At 50.9% G+C, this 17,323-nt stretch overlaps 1 protein-coding gene across 1 annotated transcript in view; it reads left to right on the forward strand.

The window, feature by feature from the left end:
• The window catches only part of INPP5D (inositol polyphosphate-5-phosphatase D), a 119,625-nt gene that overhangs the window by 68,557 nt on the left and 33,745 nt on the right, over positions 1-17,323 (forward strand). The window contains exons 7-13 of the mRNA XM_025463479.3: positions 1,417-1,497; positions 1,662-1,733; positions 2,758-2,881; positions 10,512-10,618; positions 12,773-12,875; positions 14,946-15,142; positions 15,602-15,719. Coding sequence (XP_025319264.1) covers positions 1,417-1,497; positions 1,662-1,733; positions 2,758-2,881; positions 10,512-10,618; positions 12,773-12,875; positions 14,946-15,142; positions 15,602-15,719 — 802 coding nt within the window. The remainder of the gene's footprint in view (positions 1-1,416; positions 1,498-1,661; positions 1,734-2,757; positions 2,882-10,511; positions 10,619-12,772; positions 12,876-14,945; positions 15,143-15,601; positions 15,720-17,323) is intronic.

The raw sequence follows: 17,323 nt of genomic DNA on the forward strand, positions 1-17,323 counted from the left end.
CAAATTACTCCACCACTGACCTGCTGGTCTGCTCCACCCCCTCCACCCCCCACCCCCGCCCCCAGAGTCTTCCCTCCATCTCCTCATCTCCAGGCTTTCCGCTCCTCGATGATAAGCATGGGCTTAATTGGGAGCTTTGTTAAGGAACAGGGCAAAAATAAACCAGAGAAAGTATTGACAAAGCTAAGATGGTTGTGGGGGGTGATGGGGTGATGGGTGGGGGGGTGTCGCCGTGGCGATGCTGCTGGCAGGCAAGGGGGCAGAAATTTGAGGTCAAAAGCGAGTGTAGCCTGGCTGACTTACTAAGCAAGGGGTGGGGTAAAGGGACTTCACCTGGTTGGCGATAACCCTCATTCCATTCCATACACGCGTCTGATTTTATCATCCAACTTCTGGAAGGCAGGCATGGTACCATTAATTCCACGTGTGTGACCGCACGTCTAGCACAGAGCAGGTGCCTTGTAAATACTGGTTCTGGGAATAAACACTTGAGACAGTGGCCTGGGTCTCAGGACGGTCGTGGATGCGAGTCCTGCCCTGCCATCCACTGGCTGTGTGACTTCAATCAAGTAACTTGAGCTCCCTGGGCCTCCCGTGGGCGTTGAACAACTTTACTGAGCGTCGTCTGTGGCCAGACACTAGTCCAAGCTCCAAGGTCACGGCGCCCAACCGTACTCACAGTCCCAGTTCTCACAGAGCTCGCGTTCTAGCAGGGAAGACACAATGAACGAATAAGTGACCAAGGTGATTGACAAGCAGCAAAGCAGGGTGATTTGATAGAGATGTCCTGGTGCTTTAGCTGGCATGGCCCGGGAACACCTCTTTGTGGATCTGAGACCCGAGTAGCAAGCTGGTGGCCTCCCCTGGTGACCTCCATGTCTCTGGGAATTCCTCAGGGAAAGTAGCTCAAAGGCCACGGGCAGGTCGGAGGTGAGCATGGGTTGGCTGGGGGTGAGGGGTCAGCATACAGAGTCTCAGAGGGCTGGGTAAAGAATAGGATAGTTTTCTCCTAGCAATGGGATCTCCGTAGTGAGATGGCTGCATTTTGGAAGTAGAAGAGCACCACTGGCGTAGACGTAGGGGGAAGCAAAGGTAATAATCAAGGCTGATCCTAGAATTCTGTTTAAGCGACTGGGTGGATAAGGTAGGAAGCAGTTGGAGAAACAGTTTAAGAGGGGAGAGGAAATGAAGGTTTGTATTTTGGAAAAAAAAAAAAAAAAAAAAAAAAAAAAAAAAGGTTTGTATTTTGGCCATGATAATTTTGGGGTGACTACAGATAGCTCTGATTTTCTGCCTGCAAAGGGGAATGAATAATCATAGTACTTCGAGGGGCCATCGGGGGGTGAAATGAGGAAGAAAGGGTCCAGTGGAATTCCTCTGACACTCTGACTACTGTCCTTCCTTGCTCTTTGTCAGGTGCCTGGTGAGGCCAATCCGATCAACATGGTGGCCAAGCTCAGCCAACTGACAAGTCTGCTGTCCTCCATTGAAGATAAGGTATTGGGGGATCCTGCAGCTTCCCCGGGCTCCTCTTTGGTCCTCTCTTTGCTTAGGGAATGCTGGGGTATGCAGGCTTTGTGCTCCCTTTGACCCCGTCCCCGAAGGAGGCTGTCTTCCCTGCACCTCCCAGCCTAAAGGCCCCTGTGCTCATACGCCCACAGGTCAAGGCCTTGCTGCACGAAGGCCCCGAGTCACCCCACCGGCGTTCCCTCATCCCTCCGGTCACCTTTGAGGTAAGTGGCTGTGCCCTCAGATGCCACTGATGGAGGCTGGAGGCCCTAATGGTCTCTGTGGGGGGGCAGTGTTTGGCTCAGCCGAACAAGGGCAAGGATCCCTACGAACAAGGGCAAGGATCCCTATGCGAGAGTGGTGGTTGGCAGAGCCACCCATGGAGATGATAAGGAGGTCAGAATGGGCACCAGACAGGTCTGTGGAGCCTCCTTCTGGAGAGACTCCCCAGGGAAGAGTGCCCCAGGCCAAGATGCCATAAACTGTGTCCTTCTCCAAATGAGTGCAGTGAGTGACAATCATACAGGGACACCACTACCACCCCTTGCCCCCAAACTAGCTGCAAAGTAGTGCCTCGAGGGAGGAGTAGGAAAAAAATATAATTCCCATGACTTCCCGGAGAGTGACGGAGATAGAACCTCCATGCTCAGGCCCAGAAATCTCTTTTTCTACATGATCCACAGAAATCCTGCTGCAGCCAGCCCAGTCCAGCCCCTGGTCCCACATTCAGAAACACAGGACAAGACGCCCCTGCCTCCCACATAAAGGCTGCTCGGGCCCTGATGATAGCGTTGTGTGTAGATCTCCAGCCTCTGAGCATGCCTAGGCAATTGTCTCCTTCCTAAGTATCATCAGTAAATGTTCAGTTGCTGGTTGTGACCAGGCCCAGGAGTCTCAGTCTGTTTTCAGCATCCTTTCTGGGAGTGGTGGCACAGCAGATTGAGGAGTGTCTCCCCGTGAAGCCGTGAATGAATCCTTCTCTGGTGGTTCACCTGCTGCCTCCACCAAACCTGTTGGCAGAACCGCTGACGTGCACAGGACACACAGCCGGGTTCTTTCTCACATTTTAGCAGTTCTCAGGGGCTGCCCGAGGAAGCGTGGACTTGGGGCTCTGGGGCGAGGGAAGCACGGAGTTAGAAGCCCGATGGCACCACATGGGACACCAGGGCTGGATGGCCAGGGCTGGCAGCCAAAGCCTCTGCAGAGAGAGGATGATCACGTCTCCCCTCCTCCCTCCCCTCCTCACAGGTAAAGTCAGAGTCTCTGGGGATTCCTCAGAAATTGCAGCTCAAAGTCGATGTTGAGTCTGGGAAACTGATAATTAAGAAGTCCAAGGATGGTTCTGAGGACAAGTTCTACACTCACAATAAAAGTAAGCCCCCCTCCCACCCACGACGCTCTCATTCTGCAGGTGCCCGGTTTTGCATGACGTGACCGGTCTGTAGCAGGCGGCCGGAAAAGGAGTCCTGCCAGGCACGTCTGCCCCTGTGCCAGGATCCGCGTGGCCCCCTCCCCCTGCCCGTGGGACCCCCTGCCGGCTCCAAGGCTCACCTCACAGGTCCCTCCTTTACCAGGCCTTCCCTGTACGGTCCGCCTCCTTCCAGCAAACCCTGGGGAGGTGAGGTAAACGCTCGACCCCGGGGGGGCAGTTCTTTGTGAATGTGTCCTTCCCCACTAGGAGCCAGATTGACCAAATGGTCACCTCGCGTCCCCGTACAGAGCCCTGCGCACCTAAGGCCTGCTGGCCCAGTCAGGGAGTGTCTTGAGCGTAGCGGGGACTGAGCCAGTTTAGCATGGTGCTCAAGTATGTGGGTTCAGGAACTAAACTGTCTAAATTCATATCCTAGCTCTGCCACTTAGTGGCTGTGTGACCCTGGACACGTTGCTTAACCGCTCTGGGCCTCAGAGTAGGCACCAGCAGGGATGGCAGATGGCAGCGCCTCACGGCATGTCTCCCGTGGGCCCGAGGCACGAGCTGCAGCCTTAACCCCATCAAGAACACTCCCCTGAGCTGTCTTTTCTGATGGCAGATATTTGGCTTGACAGCCAAGACCTACAAATAACATCTACTACCCATGGAATCCCTACGGTTGGACCTCCAGAGGGGCGGGAGGGGAGATTATATATATTCAGAGCCGGCTTGGTGCCAGACACTGTGCTGGGCACGGTGGGGTGGGGATGAGCGTGCAGCCAGACCATGGGGCTAACCTGCCCCAGTTCAGATGGAGGCTGTGCCACTCGCTGGCAGTATCCTGTGGGCCTGCTTACTTAAGCTCTCTGTGCCTCATTTTCCTCATCTCTGAAATGGGCATCATCATCATCATCATCATGGATTCCTAGGCTTGTCATGAAAGAGGAGGAGCTAGTATATACAAGAGCAGCCCATCTGTGCCCAGCAGCAGCACCGGGCCCTGGCCGAGTGCCCAGGCAGAGGCCAGGGAAGAGAGCTACCCCACGTGGGCCTGCCCCGTCCTGCAAGCTCCTGCTCCCAAATCCCATCTGTGCTGTGGCACCAAGGTCCAAGGGATGGTCTCAAGGCAGGGGGGGAGGGAGTCTGGGGACCAGCCCCATGCAGGAGGTGGGGCACAGTGAGGGAAAGGGCATAGTTAGCACAGGGAAAGGCGGTCAGAGCCCAACCTTGAATCCCAGCTTGGTCACTTGTGACCCTGGGCTAGAGTCCTCTCTCCAATCCTCTGTACTTCTCTAAAAGGGTGTACATCCCGTAGGGCTGCCACGGGTCTTAAATCCACCACAGTAGGTAGTAAGTGCTCAACAAAACCCCCTCACCATTGTGATTATCCTTCCAAAGTGAGGCAGAAGATGAGGAAGGCAAAATAGAGCAGTGAGGAAAGACCAGGAAATGAAGGCCCTAGATGCTGAAGTGTGACAGGCTGTCCCATTCTTGCAGAGTTGAGGTCACAGTGTTGAGGCAGGCTGCTCTGTCTCCTGCCAAGTTGGGCCGGAGACGTAGGCTGTATGAGGGCTTGAGCAGGATTGGGCTGTGTCAAAAGTGATCCACTTAGAGCCATGCTTTCCTCTCACCTGTCAGAACGATTTACAGCTGAAAGGCGTGGACCCAGCTGAAGAGGAAACCAAAGCTTGTAAGACAAGGGGAGAGAGTGTCAGAGTGCCTGACTGCTCTAAAAAACTCCAGGCTCCTGGACTGCAAGAAATACCTCCCAGGGTTCTGGGAAACACTGTGAACACTTGTCAGTTTATTAATTCAATGGACATTTTTCTTTGGAATGTTTTCCATGCATCAACCCCAGGTTGTAGCCCTCCTTCAAAGATGTAGCAGCGTAGAAGGGAAAGTCGACCTGTGAGCAAGTGTTAGAATGTGTGTCAGATGCAAGGTTAGCCCAGGAGGGTTGATTAGCTTTGTTGTGGGGTGTGCAGGGAGGGGTCACACCACAAATGGCTCTGTCTAGGGCTTTGAAGGATGACTAGGAGTTCGCCAAGCATAAGGTAGGGGAGGGCACTAGAACTGAGAATGGCATGTGTTAGGGAAATCCCATGTTACTTGTGGCCCTAAAGGGAGGAGCAGCAGGGCATGGGGCCCCGGATGTGGACAGGGCCCTGAATGCCCAAGTAAAAGCTGGAAATGGACTGTGAAATGGAGATCACTGATGGGTTGGTCACCTAAAGGGGTGAATATACTCCTTTGTGGCATTCTGGACGGTGTAAATGTTGCCATCAGATCAGGGACGTGTAGAAGAGCAGCCCTGAGAAAACCCAGCTCGAGTCAAGATACACCATTACAGTGGGGATTCACAAGCCTTTAAAAAGAGAAGTGAGGACGCCCGGAGCCTGCCAGCCCAGACTCTGTGGGCCATACCCACCTGCTTCCTGTCCTCCCTCCAGGCCATGGAGCCCAGCTCACCCTCTGTCGTAGTATCTGTCACGTCAGGACACGATTACTTGTTAACAAGTTCCCTCCCCCACGTGGGCCAGGTCTGGATCTTCCACCTCTGAAATCTGTAGGCCCAGCTCAGGACCTGGTATTCAGCAGGTGCATACTCAGGGATTGCGGATTGACTAAGGTGCTTGCAGTGTTGCTCATAAATCCCCAACTCCCCTCCACCCCCACCCAAAAAAATGTGGCCTCCACAGAGGCCAGGAAATAAGTTTTTTTTGTTCACAGCCAAATCCCCAGAGTCGAGAACAGCACTTGGGCAGAGTAAGTGATCTCAGTACATACTGAGTGAATCCATGAATGAATGAATGAACAAATGAATTCGAGGCCAGTGCAGTATCACAGTTCATGTGGCAACATGTCTAGGTGACCTCTTTATAATTGGCACTGGAAGCAGTGTGCTTGAGAGATGAGGGGCTCTGGGTAAACTGGACTCCTACTGGCTTCACATCCTCGCTTCACAGCTTCATAATGGTGTGACCTTAGGTCAGTAACTTGGCCTACTCAAAGCGTCCATGTCCACATCCCTAAAACAGATTCCTATAGGGTCATCGTGAGCACTGGTGACACAAGGCAGGTCTTTAGGTACTCCTGGCACAATAGGTTTCCAATCATGGTTATTGTAAAGTGCTGATCATTTAGGGGAAATCTTTTTTTTCTTTCTTTTTAAGGTTTCATTTATTTATTCACGAGAGAGAAAGAGAGGCAGAGAGGAAAACAGGCTCCCCGTGGGGTGCCTGCTGTGGGACTTGATCCCAGAACTCCAGGATCATGCCAAAGGCAGACGCTCAATCACTGAGCCAACCAGGTGCCTTGGAGGAAATCTTTGATTGCGGGTGTGGGCATTCCCTTGCCCTGCTCCGGTCCCCGTGTTCATGAGTAGCTTTGGCATTGAGGTCTTCTACGCATAGGAAAAGCCAGTTGCTGTATGAGGAAATCGTAACGTATTCACTCAGTGAGCAGTTATGATGAACCAGGCTCTGGGGATGCAAAGAGTGAACAAGCCAGAAGTCTTAGTTCTAAGGGAGATTCCATGCAAGTAAGAGTCCAGGAGAAAATAACCAAGTATACAAATATGTAAACCAGGAAAATGTCAGGGAGTGATAAACTCTAGGCTGGGAATGCAAATCAGATGCTATGACAATAATGGAAGAGTGCCATTTGAGCTGGCACTTGAGTGTCCGGAAGATGCTGGCCATGCAAAAACCACAGAAAGAAAAACCCTTGGGCAGAGGTTCCAAGATGGGAGCAGACTTGTCGTGTGAGAAGCATGGAATGGCTGGAGCACCGGTGGTGCAGAGATTGGGCACCTGTCCTGGGCTTGGTGAGCCAGATGGTGTATGTTTTAAGGGCATTGAGCCACTAGGAGATTTTAAGCAAGGGAGTGGTAATGAACTCTGGCTATCATGCTGAGAATAAATGATGGCAGGAGACAGACCAATTAGGAGCCTTGACAGTCACCAGGCAAGAGATGGTGATGGCTTGAGATGGGGAAAGAGAGACACTGGGGATGTTTTGAAGGTAGAACTGCTCATACCTGTTCATGAATGAGATGTAGAGTATCAAGGAAAAGAACCACTAAGAGCTTCTAGTTTATTTAACTAGGTGTGGGGACAAGTGGGCCACTTACCAGCTCGGGTAAAATACTAATCCTGATCAAGCAAGATATCACATCCTGGAAGCAGCCACACAGTCCTGCAAATGGGTGTCAAGGAAAAACCAGAAGTTCAGAAGGAAGGAGACATGGACTCAGTAGCAGATTAGGAAAAGTGTCAGGGTGTCCCAGCTGGCAGCAGGAGGAATTACACATGGGATCTCTACGGCTGCTGGCAAGGGTGATGGGATTTCTGAGCACACAGGACATCCACAATTTCCCTTGGGTAAGATTTCCGGTCAAGATGGAGGTCAAACATACGCATTTGCCAGTTCCCTTCCTAAAAGCAAAAGTCACAGGGACAAAGAGACTGAGATGATAACAAAATTCTAAGTGCTGAAAAGCAGATGGATAATGATAACCAGCTTGAACCAGAAAGACTCAATTTTCAGCATGCAGTAGGAAAAACTGAGACACCTAACTCCTACCACAGAACCCACAAAGGGTACAGGAATTGATACTGTCAGGGGCCCCTAGAAGTGATGAAGGTGAGGTTATAAACATCAGGATTGGATGAAAATCTCTTAAAAGAGACCCACCATCTCTTGCTCCTCACACCCTCCCCTCTGCTTCCCCTCACTTATTAGACACAAGACTGGATGTTCTCTGGAGAAGGTAAAGGGCTAGAGGGACACCAGGCCTGGTAAGGACTGAGGAACCCACTGGGAACAGGACTAATGGTTACTTCTGAATGTTCCCCTTCATCACTGCCCGTAAGGCCCACACCCTGCAGGCAGGAGTTTGGAAGAGTCTCTGGAGCATGTGACCAGCCCAGGGGCAAAAACCAGCCCTTGGTTTTCCCCCATGAGACCACTCAGTGCAGAAGCCTTGCTTGACAGACCCCCACCACACACACACATACACACACACACACACACACACACACACACACACACGGTCACTGTTGGAACACAGCCAAAGATCACCAGAAATTAAAAGGAAACCTGGGAGGCAAGGCAAAAATAAGCAAAAAGACCAAACATTTGGAGGGAGGGAGCAATTTATCAAGGTGAAAAGAAATTGGACCATGAAACAAGAACAGGATGCTATTTTAAAGGGAGCATTCAGAGAACAAAATGAGGAGGAAGGAAGGGGAAGATAGGGAAGGGGAAATTAAAACATTACAGCAGAAATTTTTAGAAGTCAAAACAGAATGGAAGGGTGATAAGATAAAGTTGAGGAAGGTGCTCCCAGAAGGTTGAACAAAAGGATAAAGTGAGGGAAAATAGAAGAGATTATTTAAAATTCGAAGACCAGTCTAAGACACCCAATACCAAAATAAGGCAGTAAGAGAAAATGGAAACAATGAGAGAAACTGTCAGAACAAAACCATACCAGTTTTCCAAATCGCAAATGGCCCACACAGTGCCCAGCAGGACAAGAAAATTGTTGCACCCTGAGGCACTCAAACACTGGAAAGTCTTAAAACACTGGTGTCAAAGAAAAGATCCTAAAATCTTCAAAAGATAGATTACAGACGGAGTCAGGGCTCCCCAAGACTATCAGCGATTCACCAGGACTCGGCATAAAGTCCTACAGCTTTGATGTATTACAGTGAAAGAATACAAAGCAAAATCCAAAAAAGGAAAAGTCACATGGGAAGAATTCCATGGGGGAAATGAAGCACAGGCTTCCAGAAGTCCTCTTCCAATGCAGTCACAGGGGGCATGCTTAATTGCTGCTCCAATGAGTTGTGACAGCACATGTGAAGTGTTCACCAGGGAAGCTCATTAGAGAGCAGCACCCAGGGGTTTTACTGGGGCCTGGCACACGGGCACTCTCTGCCTGGCGCATACCCAAATTTTAGACTTCCAGGAGGAAAGCAGGTGATCAGCATAAACCATACTATTTGAACAGTTTAGGGGTAATGAGTTCCCCTTACCAGTTCAGGAGATGGTAGGGACCCTCCCCACAGCCAAGTTCCCAGATGCCAACCAACGGCCACCTAGCAAGCATCCTTTCCAGGGATGGCAGTCAGACTTCCCAGGTTAACTCTTCTGCAGGCAGGTGAATCAAAATGACATTGAGTTTCTCAGCAGCACTGCCAAAGACTAGAGATGATGGGGCAAGTTTTCCTAAGGGAGAGAGCATTATTCCAAACTGTCAGTGAAATATGAGGGTAGGATTTTCAGATATGCAAGGCCTCCCAAAGTTTGTTATCCCTTCCTTTTTCTTGGAAAACTCCTAGAGATATTGCACTACCAAAATTTGGGCATAAAAGAAGAAAGAAGAGGTGATAACAGAAATTGGCTCCAGTCTGATCGATGATTCCTAAATGACGGAGAGGGAAGGCCTTAGGGTGATGGCTGTACAGGAGACCTAGAGGTCACCAGTCCAGAGAAGAGAGGGCCCAGAGGATGGTAAAAATGATGAATGTGCTCCATTACAGGGGAAAGAACATTATAAACTAAGAGTTGGGCTGATGAAAAAACATGGCAATTATTAATTCCAGGAAAAATCAAAAAGTTGTATAGGAAAAGGGACACAATTGAGGCTTTTCTGTCAGTAGCATTTCTATGGTCATAATAACACAATGAATACTCACTTGACAAAAATGATATTACTGGAAGATGATGGGACTGAAATACATTGGTAAGGGAAAGGAGTGATGAGAGGGGGGAAGAAGTTGTACATGTGTGAAAGAAGTCTAAACCTTCACCTTACGTAATAGGAAACCAAAATGTAATAGGAAATACCTAACACTGGAACACCGGGAAGACGTAATGAAGCATGCTTTTTGGAGACACAGTAAAATTCCCAAAGAATCCATTAAAGGAGTTGAATGTAGTTGCCTGTAGGTAGAAGGGACGTTGGAGAGAGGTGGGTTTGGGGAGATACTGTTGTTTGTTAAAAGTCTTGTAGAACAGTTTGCATCTTTGTTGATAGAAGTAAAAACTTTTGGGGCGCCTGGGTAGCTCAGTTGGTTAAGCTTCTGCCTTCTGTTCAGTTCATGATCCCAGGGTCCTGGGATCCAGCCCCATGTCAGGCTCCCTGCTCAGCGGGGGAATCGGCTCCTCCCTGACCCTCTACCTCTCCCCCTCCAACTTGTGCATGTGTGCGCATACTCTCAAATAAATAAAACTTTTTTTAAAAAAAAATCAAAATTTTTGATTTAGATAAAATTAAAAGCAAAGCAAAAGAAGGAAGAGAAAGAAATGGAGGTAGGGAGAGGGAGGAAGATGAAAAGGTGACAGTTCACACTGTCTCTGGCCAGGTCACCTCTTGTTCCAGACACCACCCTTCCCGAGCATGAACCCCTCTCTGGAAGTACAGCCGGAACAAAGGGATCTAGGAGACGAGGCACAAATTGGGTGCTCACCTGGGGATGGGAAGTTAGGATTGTTAATGACCAGGTGTCAGAATGTAGCATAGATTCCACATATTGGGTGATAGGTGGATGAATGAATGAATAAATGAACTTGCATTTCTTTTAAGTCTTACAGCTCATCAAGTCTCAAAAGTTTCTGAACAAGTTGGTGATTTTGGTGGAAACCGAAAAGGAGAAGACCCTGCGGAAGGAATATGTTTTTGCTGACTCCAAAGTAAGTGAGGACAAACTACCTAGATGAGTCAGGAGGGGAGTGAGAGGAACATATGTGTTTTGAAGCTTGCTTGTGCCTGGAAATTTGCTCACTCGGTTCTCACGATGCATTTCTCACCTGGGAAAACCAGCCCCAGGGAAGTTAGGGGACATGGGTTCCAGGTCAGTGGGGGTTTGAACAGCTACAGGTCCATCCTTCCCTCTGCCACATTGCCTGTCCCCGAGAGGGTGCATTATTTATCACTTGTGTCTTATCCAGCCCTGGTCCCCACTGGGAGACTTTTCAGCTTGTCTGGGCTGGACTCAGAAGACCTCTGGGGCACTTCAGATTTGAATCTGAGTACCAACCAGTGCTCTGTGTCTACATTTTGGCCCGCTCTGCAGAAGTGAGATGCCCCACCAGGACTGGCTCCTGGACCAGGAGGTGGTGTGGGCTGATGGAAATACTCGAGGTCTTTGGGCAAGGCAGTGGGTCTCCTTATAGCCAGAGGCAGTGTTCTCTGTGACCTGATCACTCCCCTCTGATGTGCCAACCAGGGCCTGAAGCCCTCCATCTTGGCCTTACTGTTTATCCTTTAGTACATGGCTCACATAAGCAGGGCACAAAAGGCTCTATCACGCCAGTTATTGGGTGACCAGGTGCTAGCACCCTGCCAAGGCTGAGGGACAGGGGCTCCCAGCTCAGGCTTACAAGGACAACCCCTACTGAGTGCCAGAACCTTCCTTCTTTGACCCACCCTTTGGATGGCTTGGTGGTGGCAGGGAGGGGTGGCTGGTGGGAGGCCAGCAGCAGACCAAGGGGTGCTGGAACCAGCTGAGAGGGTGGGAAGAACTCAGAGGGATGACAGAGAAGGGGCCGGGAGAAACAAAGATGCGGGGGCCAGACAGGAGGGGGAGGTAGAGACAAGGAACGTCTGGCTGGACATCATTCTGGGAACACGGGCACCAATTCTGCCCATTGCTGCAAGCTCAGAAGGGTTGAGACGCAGCGGTAAACTGAGGCACCCAAATCTGAGCCATCCCTGACCAAAGGCAGGTCTCTATAAGGACAGTCATTTTAACCCCTGAGAGCAAGTTTCTTCAGAGGGGATTAACTGAGATGTATGCTTTTTTAGGTTGAATCGTATGAAATTGCCATCTCTTGTAGGTGCGAAACTTTGGTAATTTCATATGGTACAACCGAAAATGTGCGCACATGCTTGCGCCGTCAGCCTGCCCTCGGCTGTGCGCTCCGCCGGTCTGCTCGGCCTCGTGCCCCACTGTATGCCCGGGTCCCCGGGTCCCCCGTGGAGACTACTGGGGAGACTCTGACAGCCTTCATGTATTCTCTTCCCTTTAGTTTCTTGGATCTAAATTTTCTTTCACTAAATAAGCAGTCTGTTCTCATTGGTGAAAACGTAACAGCTACAAATATGCAAAAAGTCTAAAATGGAAACACCCATATGCCACCAGGAAACTTTGGACTCTCTTTCAGGATGTCTTTTTTGCATTGTTTTGTTTTGTTTAAAGATTTTATTTATTTGAGAGTGAGACAGAGAGAGCACGAGCCGGGCGGGAGGGACAGAGGGAGAGGGAGAAGCAGACTCCCCGCTGAGCAGGGAGCCCCAACACGGGACTTGATCCCAGGACCCCGAGATCATGACCTGAGCTGAAGTCAGATGCTTAACCAACTGAGCCACCCAGGCGCCCCTTGGTTGTGTTTTTAATGAAAATGCAATGATGTTACGGATACTGTTTTGTCAATTGGCTTTTTGTACCCCACGAGATAGTTTGGGCATCTAGCCTTATAAACCCTATGATATTCTAGCCTGTGGATGACCCATAATACAAGGATTAATTTGCTCCCTAGGGTTGGACTTTAAGGTTGTTTCTAGTTTTTTCTGTATCGAAATGCAGGCTACAGTCCCCGTGGTATGATTGGGTCTTTATACGGTTCGTGGGGATTCTTAAGAGTCCGGTCCTTGCAAGAGGCATGGCAGGGGCAAAGCGAAGCCACTTCCTTAAGACTTCGGACCCGTATTTCCAGATTGCTCTCCTGCCAGTTCGTACTGATTTGCGCTCCTCTCAGTTTTCCTGAAGCTGACCGAGCCCTTTGAAAGTGTAATGTGCAGGGAGACAGAGGCCATTCTGAGTCTGTCTGCCCTTCAATCCCTAGAAGAGAGAAGGCTTTTGCCAGCTTCTCCAGCAGATGAAGAATAAGCACTCGGAGCAGCCGGAGCCAGACATGATCACCATCTTCATCGGTACCTGGAATATGGGTAGGTCCACGTGCCCCCATCCCCCCACCACTCCCCCGTCCCCACTCCCTCCCACCACCTCCGCTTGGGTTCAGCTTTGCTGCCTCAGACATCGACACATGGGTAGGAGGGCACCTGTCTTCCTCCCAGTCCCCTCCCCAGCCTATCTGCACAGCCTCCTTCCTAAGGAATTCCACACTTTTCCTGAGACAGTGGATACGACAAATGAGCTCTGGGATTCTCCTATCCCAGTAGCAGCTGGGCTGGGTTACTTTACATGTCTAAACTGGAGTGTTTTAGGTACAGTGTGAATATGTAGGTGAAGGGGCTCATGGGCACCTGCCAGCCTTAAGCAGCTCTCCAGGGGGCCTCAGGCCTGGAAGAAACCCCCCCACCCCACCCTGCCAAGCGGGGTTGCTCAATTTATTGAGAGAGAGAAAGAAATGATGCCCAATAACATTTGAATTTCATGTAAACAGCAAAGTTTTTTAGTATTGATATCTAGCTAGAAATGATTATGCTAAATATATAGTACATATATTTACATACTAATATCTATCATATGCTAATATGCATTGTACTGAATATAAGTCGTACCAAATAGTGTAACTATTCAGCTAGAAATAAGCACTAAATATACATCAAATACCATGTCCTATATACTTACATACTAATATACAGGTAGATACTAGATAAATGTAGAATATAAGTTAAACTAAATAATGATTGAGTGGAAGTATTCAGCTAGAAAAAAACTAAGTAGATACAGGATGTCTAGTTAATTTGAATTTTAGTTAAACGGATATACTTTTTCTAACAGTTCTCTGTCATTTATCTGAAACTTGAATTTAACTGGGTGTCCCTCTTGCTCACATTATCCAGAGCAGAGGCAGGCTCACCCACCTCCTGACAAGCAGATAGTCACCCGGCAGGGAAGAAGCGGGTGAGCAGGAGCCTTTCAAGGAGGGGCAGGGAATGACCTGGAAATGAGAACATAATTTGCTACTTCTGGCCTGTTAGCTGAGTGGAGGGCAGGCCAAGCTTCTGGGAGAGAGGTTAGGAGAGCACCTGAGCCTGATCCACACTCCACCAGCCCTCCCCAGGCATTCATGCCCAGATATTCCAAGGGCCACTGCAGCTCTGAGCTCTGGCCCATGCCTGGGGTCCTGTGTCCTCTTCTGTCCTCTCTAGTGGACACCTGATTTCATCAAGTCTCACTCTCAGAGGTTCATGCACGTGGGTACACTGTCCCTTTCCGTTTTTCCCTGTGTGAGCATGGCAGTCTCAGATTTGGCTGGAAATGACTGAGTCCATCCTGGAGGGGGATGTCTTCATGGAGAAGACAGTGTGGAAGGAGGTGGCTGGGTGGGTGGGAGGGTCTCCCCAAGCAGAGACCACTGGCCCCCAGGGCTTACGCTCCCACTGTGAACAATAGCAAGGAGCAGAACAGCTACTGTCAAGTTACTTGGGTTCTTGGCCTCTTGGCCTCTTGGCACTTGTGAGCCAAGAAGGTTATCACTCTGGGAGGAAAGTTTACTCAACCTTGAAAGGATGTTTCGAGGCAAAATAAATCTTTCATCGTGTCTTCATTAAGCTACTTTGACTCATTTTTTGAAATGAGAATGGAGGAGGTGGTCTCCACACTCTTCCTGTCTCTTCGGCTCTCAGTTGGTAGCTGAGATCTGTCTGTTTTGCAAGGAAGTCCCTATTGGCTCCCAAACCTCTCATCCTGCTGGATGTTCTTGCCAATGGAACATAAATTGCTCAAGGACTGTCTCAGTTACTAAATCAGCCCCTAAGGCTAGGAGAGTGACCTCTCATGCAACTAGTTTTAAGTCACCATATGGAATCTTTGGATATTTCTGGTCTCCAAAACTTCATGTTCTCTTGACAAAGAAACTGAACTGTGCTCTGACCCTACCTGCCATCCTAGGGGAAATAATTAATTGTCCATCTACGGCATTTCATTGGGTGGCCTGAATGGTTTTCAGTGACTGTGTGAACCTCCTGCCCCGCATACTTCCCCCACCTGTGTTTTGCATTCTCCTGATGAACCTTTGACTCACTTGGTGTTGGGTTTTGCTGTTGAAGGTAACGCCCCCCCTCCCAAGAAGATCACGTCCTGGTTTCTCTCCAAGGGGCAGGGAAAGACGCGGGATGATTCTGCTGATTACATCCCCCATGACATCTACGTGATCGGCACCCAGGAGGACCCCCTGGGAGAGAAGGAGTGGCTGGAGATACTCAAACACTCCCTGCAAGAAATCACCAGCATGACTTTTAAAACAGTGAGCAGCTGGCCAGGGCTCTGGGTGGGCCTCCAGGGCAGTGGGCTTTGTCAGGCTGGCCAGGAGTGTCTCAGAGGCCAGGGTGGGCTCAGCCTGTGAGATCTCAACTTCAAAAGATGCCTGGGTGCTCAGTGGTCATTGCCCACCACCACCACTATCTTCCAGGCCCAGACTGGAGCTCATGTATTTTGAAATTGGTGGGGTCCAGGGGCATTGCTGAAGATCATGGGGGCCCTCCCTCTTCCCTGCCCCTTCTCCCTCACTGAAATTTTGCCAGTCCTGGCTCTCATCTTTAAGATTCTTGGTTTCATCTGCAGAGCATCCTTAGGCGCTCCCCTGAAGTTTAGGGGTTATAGACAGGGTCCCCCACCTCAGGGATCAGGGCTGAGTGGGAATCTCTTGCCCTGTGGTCAAGCACCATGCCCTGGCCAAGGGTCACCATGTTGTCCTCCCCACCAGATTGCCATCCACACCCTCTGGAACATCCGAATTGTGGTGCTGGCCAAGCCGGAGCATGAGAACCGCATTAGTCACATCTGTACTGATAACGTGAAGACCGGCATCGCCAACACGCTGGGTGAGCAGGGAAGGGGCTGCGCTCACATGTCCATCCCGTCCAAGCCGACTGGGACATCCCTGAGCCAAAAAACTGTGTCTCGCTTCTTGGGGTCCCCTCAGGCCTGGGTGACCAGACTGGTTGGTTTCCCCAGCCCAGACCCAGCCCGGGTCTACACCAGTGCTACTGGGATCTGGCTAGAGTGAGGGTTCTGACTCCGCAGGTTTCCAGCTAGCTCGCAGCTGGTGTCATGCTGCTGGCCCGCAGACCCCACCTTGAGAATCAAGGACCAAGAACAAAAGTTAACAGACTCTCTGGAAAGTGCCAGTCAATTTTTCAGGCTCTGTGGGCCACGGGCAGCTCCTCATCCTGGCTACCACAACACAAAAGAAATAGCAGATGGCGTGAACGTGAGGGGAGTAGCTGTGTTCCAGAAAGCTTAGCTTCCACATACAGGTGGGGGCTCGATTTGGCCCGCGGGCTATGTGTTGTCAACCCCTGGTGTAGATCTAGAAGGACTCTGGTTGGATGTGGAAACGTTGGTATTAGCGGTGAGCTGGGGGGACCAGTCAGGGCCCCTCAGAGGATGAATTAAGAGCAGAGGATTGCAGGAGCGCATCTGTGAGTGTGAGTCTGTGGATGTGTGTGTGTGTCTGCACGTGCAAATCCAAGTACATCTGTGTCTGAGTGTCCCTGCAGGTCTCTAGGCGTGAGCCTGTCTGGGCGTGAGTGAGCATGTGAGCCTGTGTGCAGGCTGTCTGTAAGTGCACGTGTGGGTCTGTGGGTGAGTGTGCGTGGGCAGGTGCACGCACATGGGCCGTGGGCGAGGTTGGGGGCGAGGCCAGTGGTTTCTGGTGGTTGGAGTCGGGGACAGGACAGAGTCCCAGAGACAACAGGAAACAGAAGAGTTGCTGCAATCGAATGTGAACTCTCTCAGCTTTTCTGCTGACAAACCGCAAACTGCCCGTGTCCACACCCACTTGCCCCCTTCCTTCCTGTCTCGGTAGCTGCCCTGTCAAAGCCCCCGCCTTTCTGCTGCCCAGGAACCTCTGGTTGTCCTCGCTGCAGCCTGCCTGGGCTGCCCACCCCTCTCCCACCAGCCCCTTCCCTGTAGCATGTGAGGTACCCAGACCTCGCCCCCCGCTGCTGCGCCGGCTCTCATTCATCGGGACAGAGCCAGCTGTGTCCCCCCGGCACGGTGCTAGGTGCTGGGCACGTGACTCTGCAGATAGCAGCCTGCTCGCGTGGGGAGACGGTTTCCAGGAGTGAGCACGCTCGCAAAGCGGCGCACGGTGCACAGGGCAGTGAGGCCCCGGTACTACTTGAGATGGGGGTGGGCCCCAGGGTCTCTGAAAAGGAGCACTGGGACCCAGGTCCCAGGGGTGAGGAAGGGTCAGTGTGGGAAGAGTGTTCCAGGCGGCAGGAACAGTGAAGCCAAGGCCCTCAGGGCTGCAGCTCTAGTGGGTGTTGGGGGCAAGGCCAGAAAGGGAGACAGGAGTTCTGGGCAGAGTCTGAGCTTTATGGCCAAGAGGCCCCTCTGCACCTGTTCCTTTCTGCCTCCCAACCCCACCTTGGGGCTGGCCTCTTCCAGGCCCTCTCCTCTTCCCAAATGGCTCCTAGCCGTG

This window comes from Canis lupus, chromosome 25 (genome assembly GCF_003254725.2).
Source record: "Canis lupus dingo isolate Sandy chromosome 25, ASM325472v2, whole genome shotgun sequence".
Classification (NCBI taxonomy): Eukaryota; Metazoa; Chordata; class Mammalia; order Carnivora; family Canidae; genus Canis; species Canis lupus.